Source organism: Stegostoma tigrinum, chromosome 10 (genome assembly GCF_030684315.1).
Source record: "Stegostoma tigrinum isolate sSteTig4 chromosome 10, sSteTig4.hap1, whole genome shotgun sequence".
Classification (NCBI taxonomy): domain Eukaryota; kingdom Metazoa; phylum Chordata; class Chondrichthyes; order Orectolobiformes; family Stegostomatidae; genus Stegostoma; species Stegostoma tigrinum.
In genome coordinates, this window is record NC_081363.1 from 50339022 (window position 1) to 50361383 (window position 22362).

Sequence of the window (22362 nt, forward strand, 5' to 3'; positions counted from 1 at the left end):
AATATGTTTTAATTTCAGGCACATTTCTCACTGTTGATCTGAATTATAAAGATAATTACATTATGTTGACTTTTCCAAGCGTATTCTTTATTGTGTGTCTTTATTGCACATTGCCTGGTTTAAAACAACTAGTAAAAACTGAAAGAACTGCAGATGCTGGAAATCAGGAACAAAAACAAAGCTGCTGGAAAAGCTCAGTAGGTCTGGCAGCATCTGAGAAGGAAAGAACAGAGTTAATGTTTTCGGTCCAGTGACCGACCCTCAGAACCTATGTTACGGCCCTGTTATGTGCTGTTAACATTTAAAGAAAATCTGAAGATGCTATTATTAACTGACAGACTTGCACATTAAGCTTTCATATTTTACAACAAAACAAACTTTATTGTACGTAAGAGAAATTAAACAAAGTGAGCACCATTGAATTTGCACTCTGGCTGTCAATATCTTATGCTATATACTCAATATGACTTGTTATTTCCCCCTATGTATTTACTTATGTATTTTGAAATTTCAGTTATTTCTTTTAAGGACCAGCCCAAAACTATGCTGCAGCAACCTGGAATTTAACTCAATTGTCCTCAGTGTTCCACCTTTCTCATAGTATTAAATATACGAGGATCCATCTTTAGTAAAGAGATGTGCAATTTCTTGATAGACCTCAATTGTTGATTACTCAGCTCCTTGTCATAGCTTTGGGTACACATAGACTGCTTTTACATGTTGTCTGTTCTCACAGCCTCCGTGCATCCCTTTACAAACTCACAGTTTAAACTGAAGGATTAATGTCACAAGACTGTGAGGACCACTGGAGATTATTTCCTCTAGCTTCATTCGAGAAAATATTCCGGTTTCTTGTCATGAATTTCAAACTGAACTCACTACACACATTCAGTGCTATATTCTCTGCTGTTGCCCCTTGCCTTCCCTGCTCCCTGTCGTTTCCCTTCCCGCCACTTTCCTCATTACTTCCTCTCACTTTGCGCTTTCTCTCTGACACTGTCATCATTTACAGCTTCAGCTGTCTGCAAACGAGTCATTGCTCTTCTTCCGCATGCTTTCTTTTATCCTCTGCTGCTGCTGCCGCCTCTCTGTTGTACAACAGTACCCAAGGCCCTACTTTTAATTGTTTAAGTTCTGCCTTTGTTTGTATTATTGAAATGCTATAGCTTGCATTTATCTAAATAAAGTCCCATCTGCCACTCTTTAGCTGATTGACCCAATTGTTCAAGATCTCTTCGTAATCTTAGATAACCTCCTTCACTATCTACTATACCACTGATTTTTGCTGTCATCCACAAACTTACTAACCATGTCTTCTGTTTTCTCCTCTAAATCATTTATGTTTGACAAACAAAAGTGGACCATGCACCGACCCTGGGGAACATCACTGGTCACAGTCCTCCAGTCTGAAAAACAACCCTCAACCACCACCACTCTGTTTCCTGCAGTTAAGTCAATTTTGTATCCCATTGGCAAGCTCACTTTGAGTCCCATGTGATCTAACTTTACTAATTAGTCTATTGTGCAGAACCTTTGTCTAAAGTCCAAGTAAACAATGTCTTCCACCTTGCCCTCATCAATCATCTGGTTCCTTCCTTAAAAAACTCAATCAAGTTTGTGGTATATGATTTCCCTTGCACAGACCATACTGACTATCCCTAATCATTCCTTGCCTCTCCAAATGCATGTAAATCTTATCTTTCAGAATCACCTCCAGTAACTTAGCCACCCTATAGATCCCAGGTTTCTCCGTTTATCCCTTCTTAAACAAAGGCGCAACATTAGCCACTCTCCAGTCGTCCGGCACCTCACCTGTAGTTATAAATGATGCAGATATTTCTGCAAGGGGCCCACAATTTCCTTCCTAACTTCCCACAATGTCCTGGGATACACTAGATTAGGTCCCGAAGATTTACTTACCTTTATATTTTCTGAGACCTCCAGCACTTCCTCTTCTGTAATGTGAACTTTTTCAACATCTGAGTTCTCCCGCCTTCATTTCTTTTTCCACAGGAGAAACTGATATGAAATATTCATTTAATATGTCTCCCAACTCCTGAGATTCAACACAAAAGTGACCTCGTTCACGGTTAAGCGGCCATACTCTCCCTTGAGTTGCTCTCTTGTTCTTAATGTACTTATACAATCTCTTCGGATTATCCTTAACCTTAACCTAATTCCTTACCCTTCCAGCCCTGACGTCCATGTTGCACTGTAATTGTGTTTTTTCTTGTCCAAGATATTGACATTTTTGTTGTCTATGTTGTTTTACAGTTTGTTTGTAATTTGTTAAATTTAGGCGCAGAGTGATCTTGATGCTAAGCTTTCTACTGTGGTTGATTTGGGGACTAAACTCCAGGAAATGGATCAGCAGATGAAACAGGTTGTCGAGCATCAAGTAAAGGCTCGGGCTCAGGATTCAGGCTCCAAGGAACAGCAAGAAAGAGTCCGAGAACTGGAGACGCAGTTGAACACGTTCTTGAATCAACGACTTTGCCATTTGGAGAAATTTCAAGAACAGCAACTTGAACTTCAGGTATACCCCCATGCCAGTTTAAAAAAAAAAGGAAGTTTAAATAATTTTAGGTTAGTTCAATTTTGTTGTGCTCACACATATTATCACAGTTCATGTTATTACTTGACACATCAGATCCCAGACAGAAATCTGGCTTGATAGATCATATTTTCATTATTTTTGCTTGTAATGAGGTGAAATATGCAATGAAATATCAGCATGTAATCTTGAATATTTTATTTTAACAATAAAACAGAAGTTTATTCTGCAAAAGAAATGAAGATAAACTACTATAAATCGAACTATTTACATGTTACGCTTAGTTGAAGGATATTAAACACCTGATAAAATAGATTCCTAGTAAGTGACAAGTGACCTTAGAGTTTCTCAGTTCCAAATAACTGCTTCAGAATTTTAACCAAACATTTCCTGTCTGAAACTTTAAAATTTAGCTTCTTGCACTGAGGTAACCACTTTCGTTACAATTTTAAATTATCACTCTTTCTCAGGAGCAGCTCTTGCACCCATCTAACTTCAGCCAAGACATCTGCAAAGTGAAACCAAACAAAAAGGCTGTTACACCTAAGAACTGAATTTTTGAATTTTCTACCTGCAAAGATAATGCACTACCCTGTTTAATTTGTTTGTTTGCCAAGTTTTGATGGAGACTTCCAGCCTAGTATTCCAGCAGCCTGGCATGGCAGTCCTGTCCTGGCTGTATCTTTAGGGTATCCCATTGTTCCTTAATCGGCTTTCCCTGAGCCGAGGAGCTGTTAACTGAACTGTGATGAACTTTGTCTTAATAAAACTTTTCTTTCATTATTATGTATGACTTCTGTCATTGGTGTAGGTGCTGTGGTGACTTTTAAAACTTCTCACTGTAGTTTTCATATGAAAGTTCACATGCTAGTAAATTTCTGTTTTCTCTCCTCATGTCTCCCCTCGTTTCATCTTGTCTTGTCCTGTCTCGTCTCTTCCTCTCCAGAAAGTTTCTCTAATAGTGTTTTAAAAGGAATCACCATGTTATGGAAATACTGACAAGTTAATTATTAAACTTCTTTAGACCCAAAGACTAAAGCCTCTAGCTCAGATCCAAAGTCTGAAAGAAATAATATTAAAATATCTGTAAATCACACCTTTATTACACCTTTGCCCCCACGCCACAAGAAGAAAGAAAATGTATCTTCAAGAGGTACTTAAATTATCTATCAAAAACTATCTTAACACTACTTCTATATTTCGCCATCTGTAGTAACATGTTGACATTAAACATTAAATATGCAGTGAATTATACAGCAACTTTATTTTACATAAGCTCCCAAGCACCACACCACTCAGCTCTCTTCATGTGTGTTCTTGATAAAGTAACCACTGTAACATTTGTTTTTCCATGCACACGAATAATTTCAAATTATATGGTTGTATAAGTAATCTCCACCAAAACAATAATAAATTTTCGTCCTGAAATTGTGCAACTCTCAATGTTCAGCACTGTTCACAATTCCTCAAAAACTGAATGTCCATATGTATCAAGACCTGGACAAGTTTGGGTTGACGAGTGGTGAGTAATGTTTGTGCTAAACAAGTGTCAGGCGAAGACTGCCTCCAGTAAGCAAGAAACTAACAGCTCCTTGCCATTCAATGGCATTACCTTCGCTGAATTCTCCACTATCAACATCTTTGGGGGTGACCATTGATTAGAAACTGAACTGGACCAGTCTTGTAAATACTGTGGCTATAAGATCAGTTCAGAGCCTAGGAATTCTGTGGGAGTAATTTGCCTTCTGACTCTCCAATGCCTGTCCACAAGGCACAAATCAGGAATGTGATGAAATTCTCTCCACTTAACTGAATAGGTGCAGCTCCAAAATTTTCATAGAGGTTGGTGCGTGTATAGAATGAGCTGCCAGAGGAGGTGGTGGAGACTGCCAAAGTTACAAATTTAATTGACATCTGGATGGCTACATAAATACTATGGCGTTAAAGGAATATGGGCCAAATGTTGGCAAATGGGACTAGATTAATTTAGCATTTCTGGTCGGCATGGTAGAGTTGGTCCAAAGGGTCTGTTTCTGTTTCTGTGCTGTATGTCTCAATGACTCTATGACTAATGTCAAAAGGTTGTGGTCTATATAAATAACAGTACCTTCCCAATTTAAAACTATCCATAATTTCTTGAGTATAAAATAATAGAGTAACAAAATAAAAAAAAATGCTGTGGCTGCCATGACCTCTGGACATCAGTTTTCATTGTGTTGTAATCATAGCCACTCCTTCTCATTCCAATTCTCTGTCTCTTATCTCAAACGTGCCAAGAAATCATATACCTCCTCGCCACCCCCACCACCATCCCATAATTCATTTCCTTGTGATAAATTTTGCTGTTGCAGCAATCTGTTTTAAAAACCTCAACCAACTTTGCAATTTTAATAGGATCTGGTTGACATATTGATGTTACATTTACCTCTGTCTTCGCAATCAGAAGAGCAGGCTTACCAGTTGATCTCTACTGAACATTCAGAATCAAGAGCATAATAAGTGTGATGGAGGTTCGATAATTTGAAGTACTAACTACGTTTCTTCTGTTTTTGCAGATGTTGTATGATCCAGCGTTTTTAGATTTTAGTTTAAATTTTCAGCATCCACAATTCTTTCCATATACTTGTTAAAATGGTTGCACCACTGAAGGAGGTCATTTGGTCAGTCATGGTTTGCTAGCTTATGCAAAGCAACTCAACTAGTTGAGAAGTATGTAATCTTAAAGTGAAGGTTTAATCTCCCATTAGGAAGGTGCAAACTTTCTGCAAAATTAGTTTTGTATGATCCTTTGATGTTTCAGATAAAAGATCCTTCAACAGCAACAGCATATTTATGCATCATCTGTAATACAGTAAAACATTTCTATGTTGGCGAGGCAATAGCTTAATAACTTTATTGCTAGACCTTTAATCCAGAAACTCGGTTAATATTCCGGGGACCTTGGCTCGAATCCCACCATGGCAGGTGGTGGAATGTGAATGCCATTTAAAAAATCTGTTTTTAAGAATCTAATGAAACCACTGCTGATTTTTGAAAAAGGAATCTGATTCTGTATGTGTTGCTAATGGGCAGGCAATGGCTCAGTGGGTATTATTGCTGGACAGTAAATCCATAAACTCCACTCGTTGTGTGGACCTGGGTTCAAATCCCACCATGGCAATTAGTAGGATTTGATTTAATTTTTTAAAATCTGGAATCAACAACTACTGTCAGCCGTGAAGCCATCACCAATTGTTAGAAAACCCATCTGGCTCACTAATGTCCTTCAGGGAAGAAAATCTACCATCCTCACCTGGTCTGGCCTCAATGTGACTCCAGACTCTCAGCAATGTGGTTGACTCTTAACTATCCTCCGAGGTGGCCTAGCAAGCTACTAAGTTCAAAGACTGCTAGGGACAAGCAGTAAATGCTGGCCAGCCAACAGCAGCCACATCCCATGTTTGAATGAGTTTTTAAAAAAGACTAATGTCCTTCAGGTAAGGGAATCTGCCATCCTCATCTGGCCTATATTTGACTGACATCCTTGGCTTATGGCTGCCCTCTAAAATGGCCTAGTAAGCCCCTCAGTTGTATGAATCACCTGCAAAGTCTCAACAGACAAATGAAACCAGATGGCCCATCTGGCACTCATCTAGGAACTGAAAATTACAATGGCAAAACCAACTCTGTCCCCAGACTCTGCAAAAACCCACCTTGCAATGTCTGGTGTCCAATGCTAAAACTGGAAGACCAGTCTCATAGACTAGTCAAACAACAGCCTGACATGGTCGTACCCACAGAATGTACTTTACAGACACCACCATCACCATCTCTGGATGAATCCTGACCCGCTGGGCAGAAGTGGTGGCACAATGGTATACAATTGAGAGAGAATTGCCCCGGGAGTCCTCAACGTTGACTCCGGACCCCATGAAATCTCATGGCTTTAGGTTGAGCATGGACAAGGAAACCTCATGCTAATTACCACATTCTGTTCTTGTTCAGTTGATGACTCTTCACTCTCCATGTTGAACAATACTTGCAGGAAGCACAGAGGATCGCAAGGGTGCAAAATTAATTCTGTGCTGGGAGTTTCAATGTCCACCACCAAGAGTGGCCCAATGGCAAGCAGACTGGTCGGGCCCTAAAGAACATAACTACTAGCCTGTGTCTGTGGAAGAGGGAACTAGCAAAAAGGAAAAAGATACTTGACCTCATCCTCACCAATTTGCATGCTGCAGATCCATTACAGTATCAATAAGAGTGACCACTGCATAGTCCTTGTTGAGTCAAAGTCCTATTTTCACAATGAAAATTCCTTCCATTGTATTGTGTGGCACGATAACCATGCTAAATGGGGCAGACTTCATACAGATCTAGCAACTCCAGATTCAGCATTCATGAGACACCTGTGGACTATCAATAACAACAGATTTGAACTCCAACACGATCTGTATCCTCATGGTCAGTCATATCAACTGCTACTCAACTATTACCTTTGATACCGTCAAGTTAGGGGTTCAATCCTGGTTCAATGGAGCGAACAATGGAGAGGAGGGTACACCAGGAGCAGCCCATACATACCTGAAAGTGACATATCCTTGTGAGATGCCAAATGGTATGGGCAGCAAGTGATAGACAGCATGCACTGATCCTAATAACCAAGGGATCAGAGCTAGAGTCTGCAGTCCTGTTGCATTCAGTCATAAATAGTGGTGGACAATTAAGCAATGTGCTGGAAGAGGCTCCACAAATATCCCCATCCTCAAGTACAGTACATCCATGCAAAAGTTTAAGGCTGAAAGGTTCACAACAATCAATGGGCAAAAGTGCTGAGTGGTTGATCCATCTCCACTTCTTTGAGTGGTTCCTGGCATCACAGATACCAGTCTTCAGCCAATTTTATTCACTGGACATAATATCCAGAAATGGTTAGAAACACTGGATACCAGAAAGGCAGTGGGTCCTGACAATGTTCCAGCAGTAGTACTGAAGACTTATGCTCCAGAACTTGCTGTTCCCTTAGCCGGACTCTTCGAATGTGGTTCCAACACTGGCATCTACCCAATAATGTGGAAGATTGCCCAGGTACATCCTGTACACAAAGAGCAGGATAAACCCAATGTAGCTGATTTCTGTCTCATTAGTCTACACTTGACCATCAACAAAGTGATAGTAGGTGTCATCAACAGTGCTATCAAGCAGCACTGTTTAGCAATAACCGGCTCACTGGTATTCACTTAGGATTCCACCAGGGCCATTTAGCACCTGTCTTCATTACAGCCTTGGTTCAAACATGGATAAAGGAGCTAAATTCCTGAGTTGAGAGTTATAGGCCATGACATTGAGGCCATACTCAACCAAGTGTGGTATCGAGAAGCCTTAGCAAAAAGGGAATCAGTGGGAATTGGATCAACTCTCTGCTGGCTGGAGTCACTCTTGGCACATTGCAAGATGGTTGTAGTTTTGGGGCTTTGCAAGTGTTCTTCAGCCCAACCATCTTCAACTGCTTGATCATTGGCCTTCCCTCCATCATCAGATCAGAAGTGGGAATATTGTGCAATGATTGTACAGTGCTCAGCACTATTAGCATCTCTTCAGATACTGAAGAGTGCATGTTCAAATCAACAAGATCTAGACAAAATCCAGACTTGGTCTGATAACTACCAAGTAACATTCAAATTTCAGGGAATGACCATCTCCAATGAGAGACAATCTGACCACCTCCCATTGATTTTCAGTAGTGTTACCATCACTGAATTCTTGCTATCAACACCCTTGGTTACCATTGACCAAAAACTCAACTGAATCCATCATATGAATACAATGCCTAAAAGAGTAACTCAGAGATTAGGAATACTGCAGCGAATAGTTCCCCTCTGACTCCCCAAAATCTTTCAAACACAAGTCAGTAGTGTGCTGGATACCCCTCACCTGCCTGGATTGGTGCAACTCCACCGACACTCGAAGCTTGACACCATCTAGGGCAAAACAGCCTGCTTGATTGGTACCATGTTGCATATTTTGGTTTAAACGCTAAGCAGGGAGTCTAGCATATATTCACCGGAAGACACTGGACTTAAATTATTCAAAAGCTTGCTTTTAGAGAGGACCTTTTGTGACTGAGATTTCCTAAGTAGCTGTGCACCCCACCTTCTCAAGTATATAGTCATAGTGGTAGAAAATCCAGCAATCTATTTACATAGCTAGGTTGATATTGGTTGAGTGCTAAGTACTATCCAGAACTTTGCAGAGCATGCCTCTACTCTTCTGAATAGTGCCATGAGATCTTTAATAGAAACCCATTAAAAGGATCCTTGCTTAAAGATCTCATCTGAAAAATCACCTTTCCAATAGTGGAGCCTTCCCTCAGTGCCCTACTGGATGTCATCTTAGATTTTGTCCTCACATCTATACAGTTCAACCTCTCTCTAAGCAAATAATGGAATAAGTTTAAGGACTGAATGCTCTACTCTCCTGTAATCTGATTTGACAGCTTTAGCACCATCAGAACAGGCCCATGGAAGGTAAAACCACCACTTTGAGCTCTCTTCCAGCTTCTGACATGACTGTCATTAAAATGGTTGGGAAAGGCATCCAAATGTTCAAGGCAGGAACCTACATGTAATGTACTAACCAATGCCATAAAACACAATACCCTAAGATGTAGGAGCAGCAGTGGGCCATTCAGCCCGTAGGGTTTGCTCTGCCATTCAGTTAGATGAAACCTGATCCACTACTCTCAACTTCACTTTCCTAATTTATCCTGTAACCCTAATTGCCTTAGTGATTAAAAATCTGTCTATCTCTGCCTCGAATAAAAGTAACAATGTAACCTTGACAACCCCTGTGGTAAAGAATTCCACACATTCTATACTCCCGGAGAGGAAACATAGAAACATAGGAGTAGGAGGAGGCCATTTTACCCTTCGAGACTGCTCTGCCATTTATCACAATTATGGCTGATCATCCAACTCTAATCTTGCTTTCTCCCCATAACCTTTGATCTCATTCGCCCCAAGTGCATCTACCCACGCTCGAATGCATTCAGTGTTTTGACATCAACTGCTTCCTGTGGTACTGAATTCCACAGGCTCACCACTTTTTGGGTGAAGAAATGTCTCCGTACCTCCATGCTAAAATGGTCTACCCTAAATCTTCATACTGTCACCCTTGGTTCTGGACACACCTACCAGTGTGAAATTCCTCTTCATCTTTACCTTGAGTTTGCTGAGATTATCCCCTCTAGTCAGAGACTATCCCATAAAGGGGAATGACTGATCAACAAGAATCTCTTAAGAATCTTGTATGTTTCAATCAGGCTGTTTCATTCTCCTATATTCCGGAAAGTACATTCCCAACCTTCTCAACCTCCCCTCATAAAGTCACCCCATACCCAAGAGCAGACTGATGAATCTTTTCTGGACTGCTCTAATGCCAGTATATCTTTCCTTCGAACTAAAACTGTTCACAATATTTCAGCAGTAGTCTGACAAGTACTATCTAGAACTAATATTGATGTGTTATCCCAGTCAGATTTGTGTTCTTCTTTATCCATGTCTATTGAGACCAGTGAGAATTGGCCATATCTCCTGGCAACTGGTTGGTGTTCATGTATCCTTACTGCCAGTTTTTTTTCCAGTTTGGCCTATATAATGTTTCACGCAGTCCTTACATGGTATTTTTGTATATTACATTAGTTTTATTGGTTGTGGCTATGGGGTCCCTTATATTCATCAGTAGCCATCGCAGAGTGGTTGTTGGTTTGTGGCCTACCCTGACATCTAGAGGTCTGAGTAGTCTTGTAGTTATATCTGATATTTTCCTGAAGTGTGAGTGTGTCTGGTCGTGTTGTGGCTTGTCACAGAAGTAATGCCATAAGGCAAAAACGATACACGAGCACCAATTAGCCACCAAGAGACATGGCCTGGTGTCACTGTTTCACTGATCTTGATATACACGGACAGAGAAGGACACAAATTCAACTGGGACAACACATTCGTAATAGCACAAGCCAAACAGAGACATAGCAGGGAATTCCTGGAGTCCTGAAATTCTGACCAGAACTCTGTTGAACTCGACCCAATAGACAAACTACTGAAAAACAGAACTGGAAGTAATACCAACCACCCCGGCAAACAGAGGCATACAAATAACACACAGGTCGGAACGCCACTGCTTCATCGGAGGCACACTAATGATTTTACAGAGCAAGGTGACAAGACGTCTGCAATTAAACACACCAGCTTCGTGAGCAAATCTGCAAACTCATCCACAGCCCGAGCTACAAATCTTCGCAAAGTTTTGACGAGCCAAATGCTGGAGAAACTCCAAGAGTAGTGAGAAAACGGAGGAAAATCAAAATGAATTCCTGAGTGCTGTGGTAAATCTTGGTTTGGTCCCAGGAGAAGTGAAACTATTCTCAAAATAGGGGAGGCAATAGCCTTGTAGTATTATCGCTGGACTGTTAATCCAGAGACCCAGATAACATCCTGGGGACCAGAGTTCGAATCCTGCCATGGCAGATGGTAGAATTTGAATTCAATAAAATATCTGGAATTAGGAATCTAATGATAACTGCGATCCCATTGTTGCTTGTCGGAAAAACCCATCTGGTTCACAAATGTTCTTCAGGGAAGGAATCTGCCAACCTTGCCTGGTCTGGCCTACATGTGACTCCAGACCCACAGCAAGATGGTTGGCTCTGAAGTACCCTGTGGGAAATTCAGGATGGGCAATAAATACTGCCTAGCCAGTGATGCCCTCATCCCATGAATGAATAAAGGAAATTACTGTAAAACATAGGAGAACTCCAGGATGATGATGTGCTATGGCCTTCGGAGATTGGCACTAAGTCATGGCGTTTGTTCAGAGAACAAGTGTAGTCATGATGAGTAAAATGGCCTCTTTCTGCACCATTGTAATTCAGAGGGATCTCCTTTCGACCCCTCTGCCATTGGTAACTCTTCATCATGTGTCAAGACAGAAGGGTTACCCTGAAATGCTTGCACATGTATGGGGCGGCTTTGAATCTGTAAGAAGTAGCACTTTTTGCTTTTTTTATTTACAGGCTGGTGTGCTATGAGAGTCGTCTTGTGAAAAGCCCATCTGGCATCTCCATGCCCCATGCCTTAAATAGTAGTATGCAGTCTTGAAAATCTAATGCAGAGTGTGGACCTTTCTCTACAGAGATGTGTGGAGTCATCACTGATTTCATACTGTCACTCTCAAAGTGTGGCATGATGTGCTCAAGCCAGGCCCCAACACAATATCAGCATTCTATATTTAGCCTTAATGCTGTCCACATCAAGGTTCAGTGCCTGGCTGCAGTCCTGAAAGCTACAGTCAATGATCTGTAATGTTTGGGTCTATCTGTGGTCTGGGAGTCATTTGACTGTGAGACATGAGAAATGTTTGGCCGTTACAACTTATTTTCATCTGGTGATGTCTGCAGAGGCTCTTCATCTCTTATGTGTAGATCCGATAGCCAAAAAAAGACACTAGAACAGATATCTTCAGAGGGTAAACGTGCATATATTCACAGAAGTACAAGGTTATTGACAGTACGTTACCCGTGCCACCTGAGTGCCCTATATTTCTTCCTCTCCCTCCTGCAATGATTTCTAAAGCTGCGGTGCAGGAAGCAGATCCGTAGTTAGCCTTGTTGGCCTGCAAGACTTGGGTGGTTGTCCCTGGGTCCATTCCTCTATATATTAGTTTATGTGGTCACCCAAGCACAATTCAGCGGTGCTGATGCATGATAGCATGCATGCAGCTTGACTGACTTGAGTCATGTCACCAGAAATCTCTCCAGATATTTATTGGTTTTTGTGTAATGTTGTGCAAGTGAGAAGGGGCTGGTTTAGCTCAGTTTGCTAGATGGCTGATTTGTGATGGAGAGTAATACCCACAATTCCCATATTGGCTGAGGTTACTTTCACAACTACTCCCTTTATCTGAGGTATGCAGTACCAGTTCAGTGATGTGAAAGCATTCCTGTGTTCTGGTATGTAGTAATAGTGTTAATGGGAGTAATTTTGTTTTTATACATTTTATATATTTTTACGTTATATTTATTATTTTAGTCTGTGTGTGAATGTTTGCTGTATAGATTAGTGATCTCATTTTCCCATTTGGAAATCCAGCTCAGTGAATTCTTCATGTGAAAAATTATATCAATTGCTTCATTATTTAAAACTACGCAGACCTAGCCAGAATTAAATTTTAAATTTTAAGATGTCTTAAACTGACATGATATGCATATAGAATTGCTTGAACATTCCTTTACATTTACTTGCATTGCTTAATGTAGTTAGGATTATGCATGTGATTAAAAGTATTATTGTACATTGACCATAATGGGTTCTTCTACTTTTTTTGTTTAGTCGCGAATATTGACTTCAGCATTCACAATGAGCAACATCCATCCTGTTGATGCAGCTCCAACACGTTCTGACAATGTGACACTGAGTTCAGCAGCACATTGTAATCAGTCTGTGAATCAAGGCCTCCAGCAGTTGCCAAGCAACAACATCCATTACGTTTCTCATGGAGATGTGCCATCTGACTCCTCTGCAACACTACTGGGTGAGAAGAGCAAACAGTTTTGTGTGAAATGGAGAAATATTTCCTTTGTCTGTTATAATACTGTAGAAAAACAACAGGTCTTCGCTGTCTCTGAAATCCAACTCTGAGCTTATTATGGCATCTTAACGCGCAAAAATAGAGTAACAGGACTAGAAATCATGTATTAACGTTAAATCTGGTATTACAGTTGTGCTTAATATTCTGCAATAATTTGCTCCTACATTTAAAATATTTAATAGTGAATAGAGTGTTCTTTGGAGTTTAAAAACAGCCCAGAAAATTTGAGAGCTTTCTTTAACAATCATATTGGTCCAAACTTTTGGAAGCAAAGTTATGGGTTCACCTTCAATTATTGTACTATTGCTATTACTGAAGGCCAACTATTTAATACTGTGAGGCAGACTCTGGGTTCTACAGCAGTGAAAACAAATATGCAACATTATCACATTCACAAGCTCAATAATTTGTGCAGTTACAATCTCTGGGGTTTTCACCATTAGGATTTCAAATCCACATAGTCATAGAGGTCAAAGAAACCCCCACAGTGTGGAAGTGGGCCGTTCGGCCCATCAGATCCACATCAACCCTCCAAACAGCATTCCTACCAGACCCATCCCCTCACCCTATCCTTATAAACCTACATTTCCCGTAGCTAATCCACCTAACCTGCATATCACTGGACCCTATGTGCAGTTTAGCATGGCAAATCCATCTAACCTGTATATCTTTGGGCTGTGGGAGGAAACCAGAGCTCCTGGAGGAAACCCATGCAGACGTGGGGAGATGTGCAAACTCCACGCAGACATCCACCCACCAGTGAAATTGGATCTGGAACCCTGGAGCTGTACGCGTCAGTGCTAATCACTGAGCCACTGTGGTGGTCCGTGGATATATTGATTTGATGAAGTCACTTGTGTTTTGAAAAACTCTTGGATGTTACATCAGTTCTTTCATTCAGATTTATGGCCAGCTTTAATAATGCTTTAAAAACCATTGTCTTCACAGCACCTTAATGAATTTACTTTGCACCACCCTGGCTGTGAGCTTATTCAAATCAAACTGATACAGAGATGCGCATGAGAAGAAACATTCTTTGTCAGGCAAAATGGCATATCAGTTACAAAGAAGAAAAAAAACCCAGTTCTGGCATGAAGTATACTTCTTGATACCAGAGTAATTCTGCATCAGATTCAATTACTCCTCCAAATCAATATGTCGGTCATTTCCCCTGTGATGCAAAGTATGCTCATTTTATTTCAATTAAAAGGATGAAAGTAATGAGAGAAGTTTTGTTTTAGAAAAATTATTGATTGCTTTCAATAAACAAACTTGAAAAAAGCTTGTGAAATTCACACTAAAAACACAAATCTAACTAGTTGCGTAGAATATTTGAAGCTTTAATTGTAACGATATAGTATACAAGAGCAAGGAAATTAGACTGCCCTTGTATAAGACCTTATCTGGACTATTGTGTATAGTTCTGGTCACAATGCTTCAGGAAGGATGTGAATACTTTGGGGAGGGTGTCAAACAATTTATAAAGGTGGCTCGCATGCTGACAAAACTCGTTATGAAGATCGGAGAAGCTGAACTGTTTTTCTTAGAGAAGAGGAGGCTGAGATTTGACAAAAGTTTTCAAAATCATGACTATGAGCAGTGTAAGTGGTGGGAAACTGATAGCACTCATAAAAGGACATGAATGAGAGGTACAGATTTGCAAAAGAAGCAAGCGCAACATAAGAAGAAACCTTTTCATTCATCGGATAGTTAGGATCTGAAATCCATTGCCAGGAACTGTGTTGGAGGCAGGTTCAGTCAAGACATCTATGTCTTGCTCTGACAATCAAGACAATCAAAAGGGCATTTGATTTTCTTTTTAGTCAAAGAGCATATGCAAGGGTACATGGAAAGGCAGGAGATTGGCACCATGTCATAATGCTCATTCAGCGAGCCAATACAGATGCATTGGGCCAAACAAGGACTTTTTGCATCATAACAATTCTATGATTCCCTGACAGTTCTAAATAATTTGAATCATCAAAATGGTCATGTTTGTTGTATGTGGCATCATAATCAATGATTTGTGGTTTTGACAAGCAAAGCAAGTGAAAATCTCATAATGCTGTGTTGCATAAACTGAATGTCGCTTTCTAACCGTAGTCAGTGGCCCTGATCACAATATTTAATGAATATTTAGTATATTACCTGTTTCTAATGTCAAAATAATCCAATATTCACTTTAGAAATACTTTGAATTTCAGGTTTAATTATTACCTGAGCACAGTTCATCGAACAAGCCATGAACACAATTATTCAAAAGAATTATCCATCCATATCTGTTTTAAGATGCATGTTGTTAACTCTTGTCATATTACATGTAGCTTCATTATGTTTTTTTTTCTTATTCATTCATGTGACAAGGGTGCACTGGCTGAGCCAGCATTGTTGACCATTCCTAGTTGTCCTTGAGAAGGTGTTAATAGGCTGCCTTTTTGAGCTGGTTTATGTTGACTCCTAGTGTTGAAATGGATGAATACAGGATTTTTGACCCAACGACAGTAAAGGAATGATGACATACTTACGAGTCAGTATGGTGAGTGCTTTGGAGATAACTTGCAAGTGATGGTGTTCCCATGTATGTATTGCCTTTGTCCTGTAGATGGTGTTTGTCGTGGATTTGGCTGTCTACAGAGCGGCAGTGAATTTCTACAAGATGCACATTTAGATGGCATAAATGGTACACTGCTGTTACTGATTGTTGGTGATGAAGTAAGTGAATGCTTTCTTCTTGAGGCTGTGGTGCCAAACAGGCAGGCTGTTTTGTCTTGAATAATGTCAAGCTTCTTCAGTGCTTGGGGAGCTGAATTCATCCAGTCAAGTGGGGGAGTGTTCTATTGTATTTCAGACTTGTAGATGCTGGACAGGCTTTGTGAAGTAAGAGGTGAGTTACCTAACTCTGATTTGCTTTGGTAGTATAGTATTTATGTGGCTAGTCCTGTTCAATTTCTGGTTATTGGAAACCCCAGGATGTTGCTGGTCAGAAATTCAGTGAGGCAATATGATTGAATGTCAAGTGGTGATGGTTAGATTCTCTCTTTTTGGATGTAATCTTGTTATTGCCTGGCATTTGTATGGAACCATAATGTGTCTCAACATCTGTCAGCTCAAGCATGGGTACTGCCCACATCTTGTTGCATATGGCCTGCATCAATAGCTGAGAAGTTGTGAATGGTGCTAAACATTGCGCAATCATCAGTGAACGTTCCCACTTCTGATTTTATGATGGAGGCAATGTATTGAAGCAACTAAAGATAGCTGGGTTTAGGATACAACCCTGCAAAACTCTTGCAGTGATGTTATAGGCTAAGCTGATTGACCTCCAGCAAAAGTAACCAACTTACTTTTGTGCTGGGATTAATTCTAACTAGTGGACTGCATGTCATTATATGCGATCTGGCCCTTTACCTAAATTTCTGAATGATGTCTGGCAGGTGTGGGTCTGAGTCACTTTTTGACAATTCAAAAAGATTAGCCTGAGCATTGATTGTGACCTCAAGAAAGGGCATGGTAGTTGGATAAATTTCTGTTGGAGGGGCATTTCATTCAGAGAGTTTGTTTTGGAGAATTATACCTAGCAGATTTCAGCTCCAGTCTTGGCTCTTCAGTGGTTTTATATAAGGGAAACTAGATTAGTTTCTGGCTATGTCAAATAAACCCCTGTTAAGAGCTTGTTTAAAGAGAATTGAGCAGAGTGTATGATTTTTTGTTTCAAGGTGAACAGACAAACCTATGTTTCACTGGATAAATTATTCGGTGTTACTGTGTCTAACGTGTATCTATAAAACAATTTGGCTCAAAATAGTAGTTGGGCTGAAGGGATAGTGGGGAATAGCAGGAACAGGCTATTGAATTGGATGATAGATAATCAAACTGAAGGGAAGAGCAGACTCTAATGGCCAGATAGCCTACTCCTGATTCCATTTTTTTCAATGCTTCTAAAAGCCTGAACATTCAGCTCGTTGACAATCCACTTTCAAAGAAACGAGAATCATGTCAAGATGCTTTCCAAGACCCAGTGCACAGACCAGAGTTCATAAAGTCATACCACTCTACACAACATAATTCAGTTTTATCATAGAGAAGGTGTTTAATTGATTCTATTCCTGTTCATTTTCCTTTGTTCTGCACCCTTTTCATATTTGCAATTGTATTGGTTTCTGCTGTCCAATTAGACAGTTTATTTCAGAAAATAGTAAATTGTATTATTTATTTTTAACATATAATCTTCTTTACCCCCAACTCTGTTTTTTTGCCACTTGACATAAATTTACATACGGTTACTGATAAAGCTACCAATGTGAACAATTAAGTCACTGCTATTACACTTATTGGGAATTGCACTGAGATTAATTGCAGGTAGAATTTTACTTAAAATACTTTATGACATCATCTAATTACTCTAAATGTTAAGGAGAAAATAATGCCCAAATTAAATAATGATTTATATATGAAGATGTGTATATGTGTGTGTATGATGCCGTAAATTTATTTCTGCTCTTGTTCAGAGCAATTGGCAGTGGATCTTTAATTCACTTTTGTTTTACTCAGGTACAAGATTTCGAGTCTTGCCCACTTCTCTAGGAGAAAGGTGGATTGTCTAAAAGATCCTACACTACTCATGTTACAACCTTAAGCATGCACAGGTTTTGAAAAGTGATATCCTCTATAATATGCATGGATAAGAAAAACTACGACTCAAATGTAGGCCTCGTAGTTTTTCCTTTTACATTTCCCTTCTAGTTTGCCATGATTTATTTTCTATTTCTTTTCTACGTTTTGCCTTTGCTTTTCTGAAAGTGCTGATTCCTCCCAAAATGTACATTTCTTGACACATGCTTTGGCGACTCGCTCAAGCATTCTTGATGTTTGGGCATTAATACTATATGTGAACATAATATTTGACACTTAAGGTAGGATAGCTCATTTCTGTCCTTACTTCAGTGAACATTTGTCAATGTTCATTTTCAAGCAGGGACCAGGCACAGAAAACTTGGGATTTCCCATTCTTGTCCCTGGTGCAGTGAAGCTAACCCTGGTGCAAGCAATTGCGACTTTGTGCTGTATGCCTCCAGTTACAAGATGTCTTTATTAATTCAGTCATATATCTGTTTCTACCTTTGTAACAAGAAATAAGCAACGCTATAAGGAAGTAGAACTTCCAATGCACAGGATAGACATTAAATGTGAACATGAATGCCTTTAAAATAAATTAAGTCAAAAATAAATATATTGTCCTCAAGTACTGACTTTTTGATTTCAGCTTGTCGAAGTCATCCTGTTAGTAATGGATTTGACATGGGAGGTTCTCTGCAGACTCCTGCTCCTCGTCAGTTCGCCCCTGTGCCAATGTCTAAGGATGTTCAAGTTCAGCAAAAGAAGGCAAAGTCTGCCATTCAGAAGGCCAAAGTGGATGCAGTGATTTCTTTAGGTAGACAAGGTATGGCAAAGAAAATAGTAACAGTTGCTGCTGAGTAAGTTATGAAAGTAGGTTTCATTTGATGCCACCCAATGCCATTTGATACCTCTTGATATGTCAAGGGATTATACTTTTGGCTAACATCAGCATTGTCAGAGGGGCAGAATGATGGTGCTTGGGACTGACTGCATTGCAGTAAATACAAAGCACTGAGCTTTTCAATCTTGCAAAATAACAGTTAATATTCTAGCATTTGTCATAGGAAATAACATTTCAGCTCCGTACTTACACATTGTCAGGATTCCATTTCTGTTCAAAGTGCCATTGATTAGTCTGGAACAAATTCAGTTTAGTTCATTTCTGGATTGTAGTCAAACACTGAGCTGAAACTATGAGCATGGTGAAATCTTTGAGTATTTTTGGGAAACCTATATAAGGTGGAGAGGAGGGATTTTAACTTTGAATTATAGTGTAATATCCAAGACAAACAATATTGTTCAAAGGTTTGGGAACTTGCATGTTTTATATTTTATTCCTCATATGTCTTTTGCGTTATCTGTACACTTTAGGATGAATTATATACCTTATGTTCGTTTGTTAATTTTTTAAAGAAAAGTTTAGGGAGTGAAGTTTTAACAATTCCTTTTCATGAATCAGTATTTCAGAATAAAACCAGAGGATAGAGAGATCCAGTTAGTTCTCTTTAACTGTACATTTTTCTTTCTCAAGTATAGTTTCCCTTTGAAAATGACTCCAGTCTGATTCCTCAATTACATTCTGTATCAGAACAATCTAATACATCTTTTTAAAAGAAAATACTGTAGTTCTTTTGTTTATACGTAAGCGGCAGATTGAGTCTTACGCTGCTCGTTCTGATAACAAATTCTGAAAGAGTTGAGGATGTCTGGTTTGCAGTCAGCTGAATTTTGCTGTCAAAATATATACAACTTAGAGACCCTAGCATTGTTTGTGATCAACTAATGTAAACACTCAAATCAGTGCTGCTGTTTCTAGATTATTGAATATTAGTTAATTGGTAACCATATTTATAAAGTTTTGTGAAATCTGTACAACTGTCAAAGAATTTAAATGCCTTGCCTCTGGTTTTTCTGTGAAAACCTGACTGAAAACAGCTTGATTATGGAATATCCCTTTACGTAAAATTGGGGGTAGCAATTTTAATGAAGAGGGATGTAAAGGAAGCTGAAAGAGATGGCAAGATTTGAAAAATTTTCCACGATTAAAGAATTACCATGTAACTGGTTCAAACTGAAAAAGAATGAAAATGTATTGTATGTCACCTACTGTTTACATAATGTCAGATGACTTCCTTTGAAGCAGACAAGCAGAGATTTTATTTAAAGAGATTTATGCCTTTAATTGACAGACTTGGAATGTTGCTTAGCAATAACCTCTGAACTGAAATTCCCTTCATTTTAGTACATGCTGAGGTGCTTTGGAGACAATAAGGACATCAGATGCTGGAAGCCGGAGTCTATAGTGTGAGGCTGGAAAAGCACAGCAGGTCAGACAGCATCAGAGAAAAAGGAAAGTCCACGTTTCGGGCCAAAACGTTAACTTACCTGCTCCTCTGCTGTCTGACCTCCTGTGTCTTTCCAGCCTCATACCTATAGACACACATCTAGGTGCATCAGCTGAAGGAACAAATCCTGCCACCCCTCTCTCTTGCTGTCTGGCTCACTCTCGCTCTCTCTTCCTCCCTTCCGTCTTACGTCATGGCACATTGCACACATCTCTCCTAGTGAAGTATCTTATGGAACCCTGAGAACATCCTTGCTGCCAGTAGCTTGAAGTTCCTTTTTAAAGTTTGAAATCTGAAGTATACTTCCAATTGACTCTTATTGAAACTGAAGACTGATCTAAAGGTTCCTCATCAGTCCTATGGCAGTCAACATTGCGATCTTGATGAAAGGAAATTGACTGGGCCTTGAGAATTTCTTTGAGTTGCAATACTTGGCCCGCTGTCTTTTTGTACCCAGGCTACCGGAAGTTTTCTTTGTTTTTAACAACCCATATCTACTTACAGTTGTATTATCTTGTCTGTTGTGTGAATGTATATGTTTGATATTATGGGGATAAAAGTATTACATTGATTAGTAGCATATTTGTTTGCCAGCTTTATCTCAAGTTTAAAGAATGAGTTTATTTGATTTATTTATTGTCACGTGTATTTTGTAACAAAATACAGTGAAAAGTGTGTTGAGTCTCCAGTCTCTGGCACCAACTTAAAACATAGAAAAATAAACCAAACTATAGACAATGAAGACAGAAAAAATGTCCAGCTTTACAGTTTTTGTTGTTGAGTTGGGCCTGGCGAACAGACACCAGTCTCCTTTGCTGTGCTGGTGCCACCAGAATGGAAGTTGCAATTCTTTGGCAATATCTCACATCCCCAACTCCCTTGCCACTGAGTCCTTGATGGACCATGCTAGTGAAAACACCACTGACCCCGCTGGATACTGCACCAGCCCAAACTTGACTCTGCTGCTGCCGTGAATTTGTTTCGGGCCCACCTTGCCAATGAAGCTATTGCTGATACCACCAGGTCTCATACTAGGCCCAAACTCAACTCCACCACTTCCTCCATAAATCTGTGCTGGTGTAGATGCTGTCAAACTTGTATCCACTGCAGCAGCCATGAATCGGCAGTAGGACTGCTGCATTGACGCAGATGCCTTTGAGAACCCAAATTTGTGGCTGCCACATGTCCATGCAGCCTAGAGGTAGGTAAAATAAAAGAAAACAAGAAAAAAAATGAAAAAAAGAAAATAAACAAAAGGAAGAGCGGATGAGCTCCGGGCTCAGAAACTCTACTTCACCAGCTTCTCACCGGGAATTTAAAATAACCAATTCTTTTTGAGTTTACTGAAGAAATGTGGTGGAAGTCTCTTTTGATCTGGCTAACAGTAATGAAGAGAAACAAATTGACTATTTTAGTGATTGAACAAAACATTGACACTTTTGGTACAGCTTTTGGCCATAATGTGGCTTGATTCCCAGCATACTTCTCCCATAGAGTCGTAACAATGTGGATTTTTGATCTTGCACATCTTTTAAAATTAAGGATATGAAAGAAAAAGAAGTAGGAGTTGGTTACCTTCAAGAACTGATTTTGGCCTTAACTCCTGCTCACCATATGTCTCAACTCCTATGTCAATTGAAAATTTGTTGAATTAAGCTTTGAATATACGTAATGATCCAGACTGCACCGTTTGCCGAGGGAACCAATTCTAAAGATTAATTACCCTCTGATGAAAGCAATTCATTCTTTCTGACTCAAATAGGAGCCTCTTCAGTTTATAACTGTGCCCTCCAGTTTAAGATTTTACCACTAGGGGGCAACAACGTCATAGTATTTACTCTGCTGAGCTTTCTGAGCATCTTATGTCCTTCAGTAAGATCAACTCTCATTCTTCTAAACCCCAATAAGAATAATCTCAACATGCTAAATTTTTCTTAATGGAATAAGTTCTGCATACTGAAACAACTCCATAGAAGCCAGTATCCCGCTACCAAATCACCCTTTATTACACATGAACAGTCCTTGACTCAAAATAAACAAACAGTAAAATTCATAGCTGACCTTGGAGAAACCTTTGTGTGGGATCTTAGAGCAAGGGAGCAGCTAAGTGGCTTTTTTTAAAGTGTCACCTTCCTGTTTTTCTTTTGTAAATCTTCAATAGTGAGTAGAGTGGGGTTTCTTCTGATTATATATTGCAATTGAGACCTGTCTCGTGATTGAACT

General features: G+C 39.6%; 1 protein-coding gene across 2 annotated transcripts in view; it reads left to right on the forward strand.

Annotated features, from left to right (window-relative positions):
• kiaa0586 (KIAA0586 ortholog) overlaps positions 1-22362 on the forward strand; it is a 490003-nt gene that overhangs the window by 37374 nt on the left and 430267 nt on the right. For both annotated transcript variants that reach the window (XM_048537548.2, XM_048537549.2), the window contains exons 6-8: positions 2300-2536; positions 12919-13120; positions 18441-18617. In XM_048537548.2, the coding sequence (XP_048393505.1) occupies positions 2300-2536; positions 12919-13120; positions 18441-18617 (616 nt within the window). The remainder of the gene's footprint in view (positions 1-2299; positions 2537-12918; positions 13121-18440; positions 18618-22362) is intronic.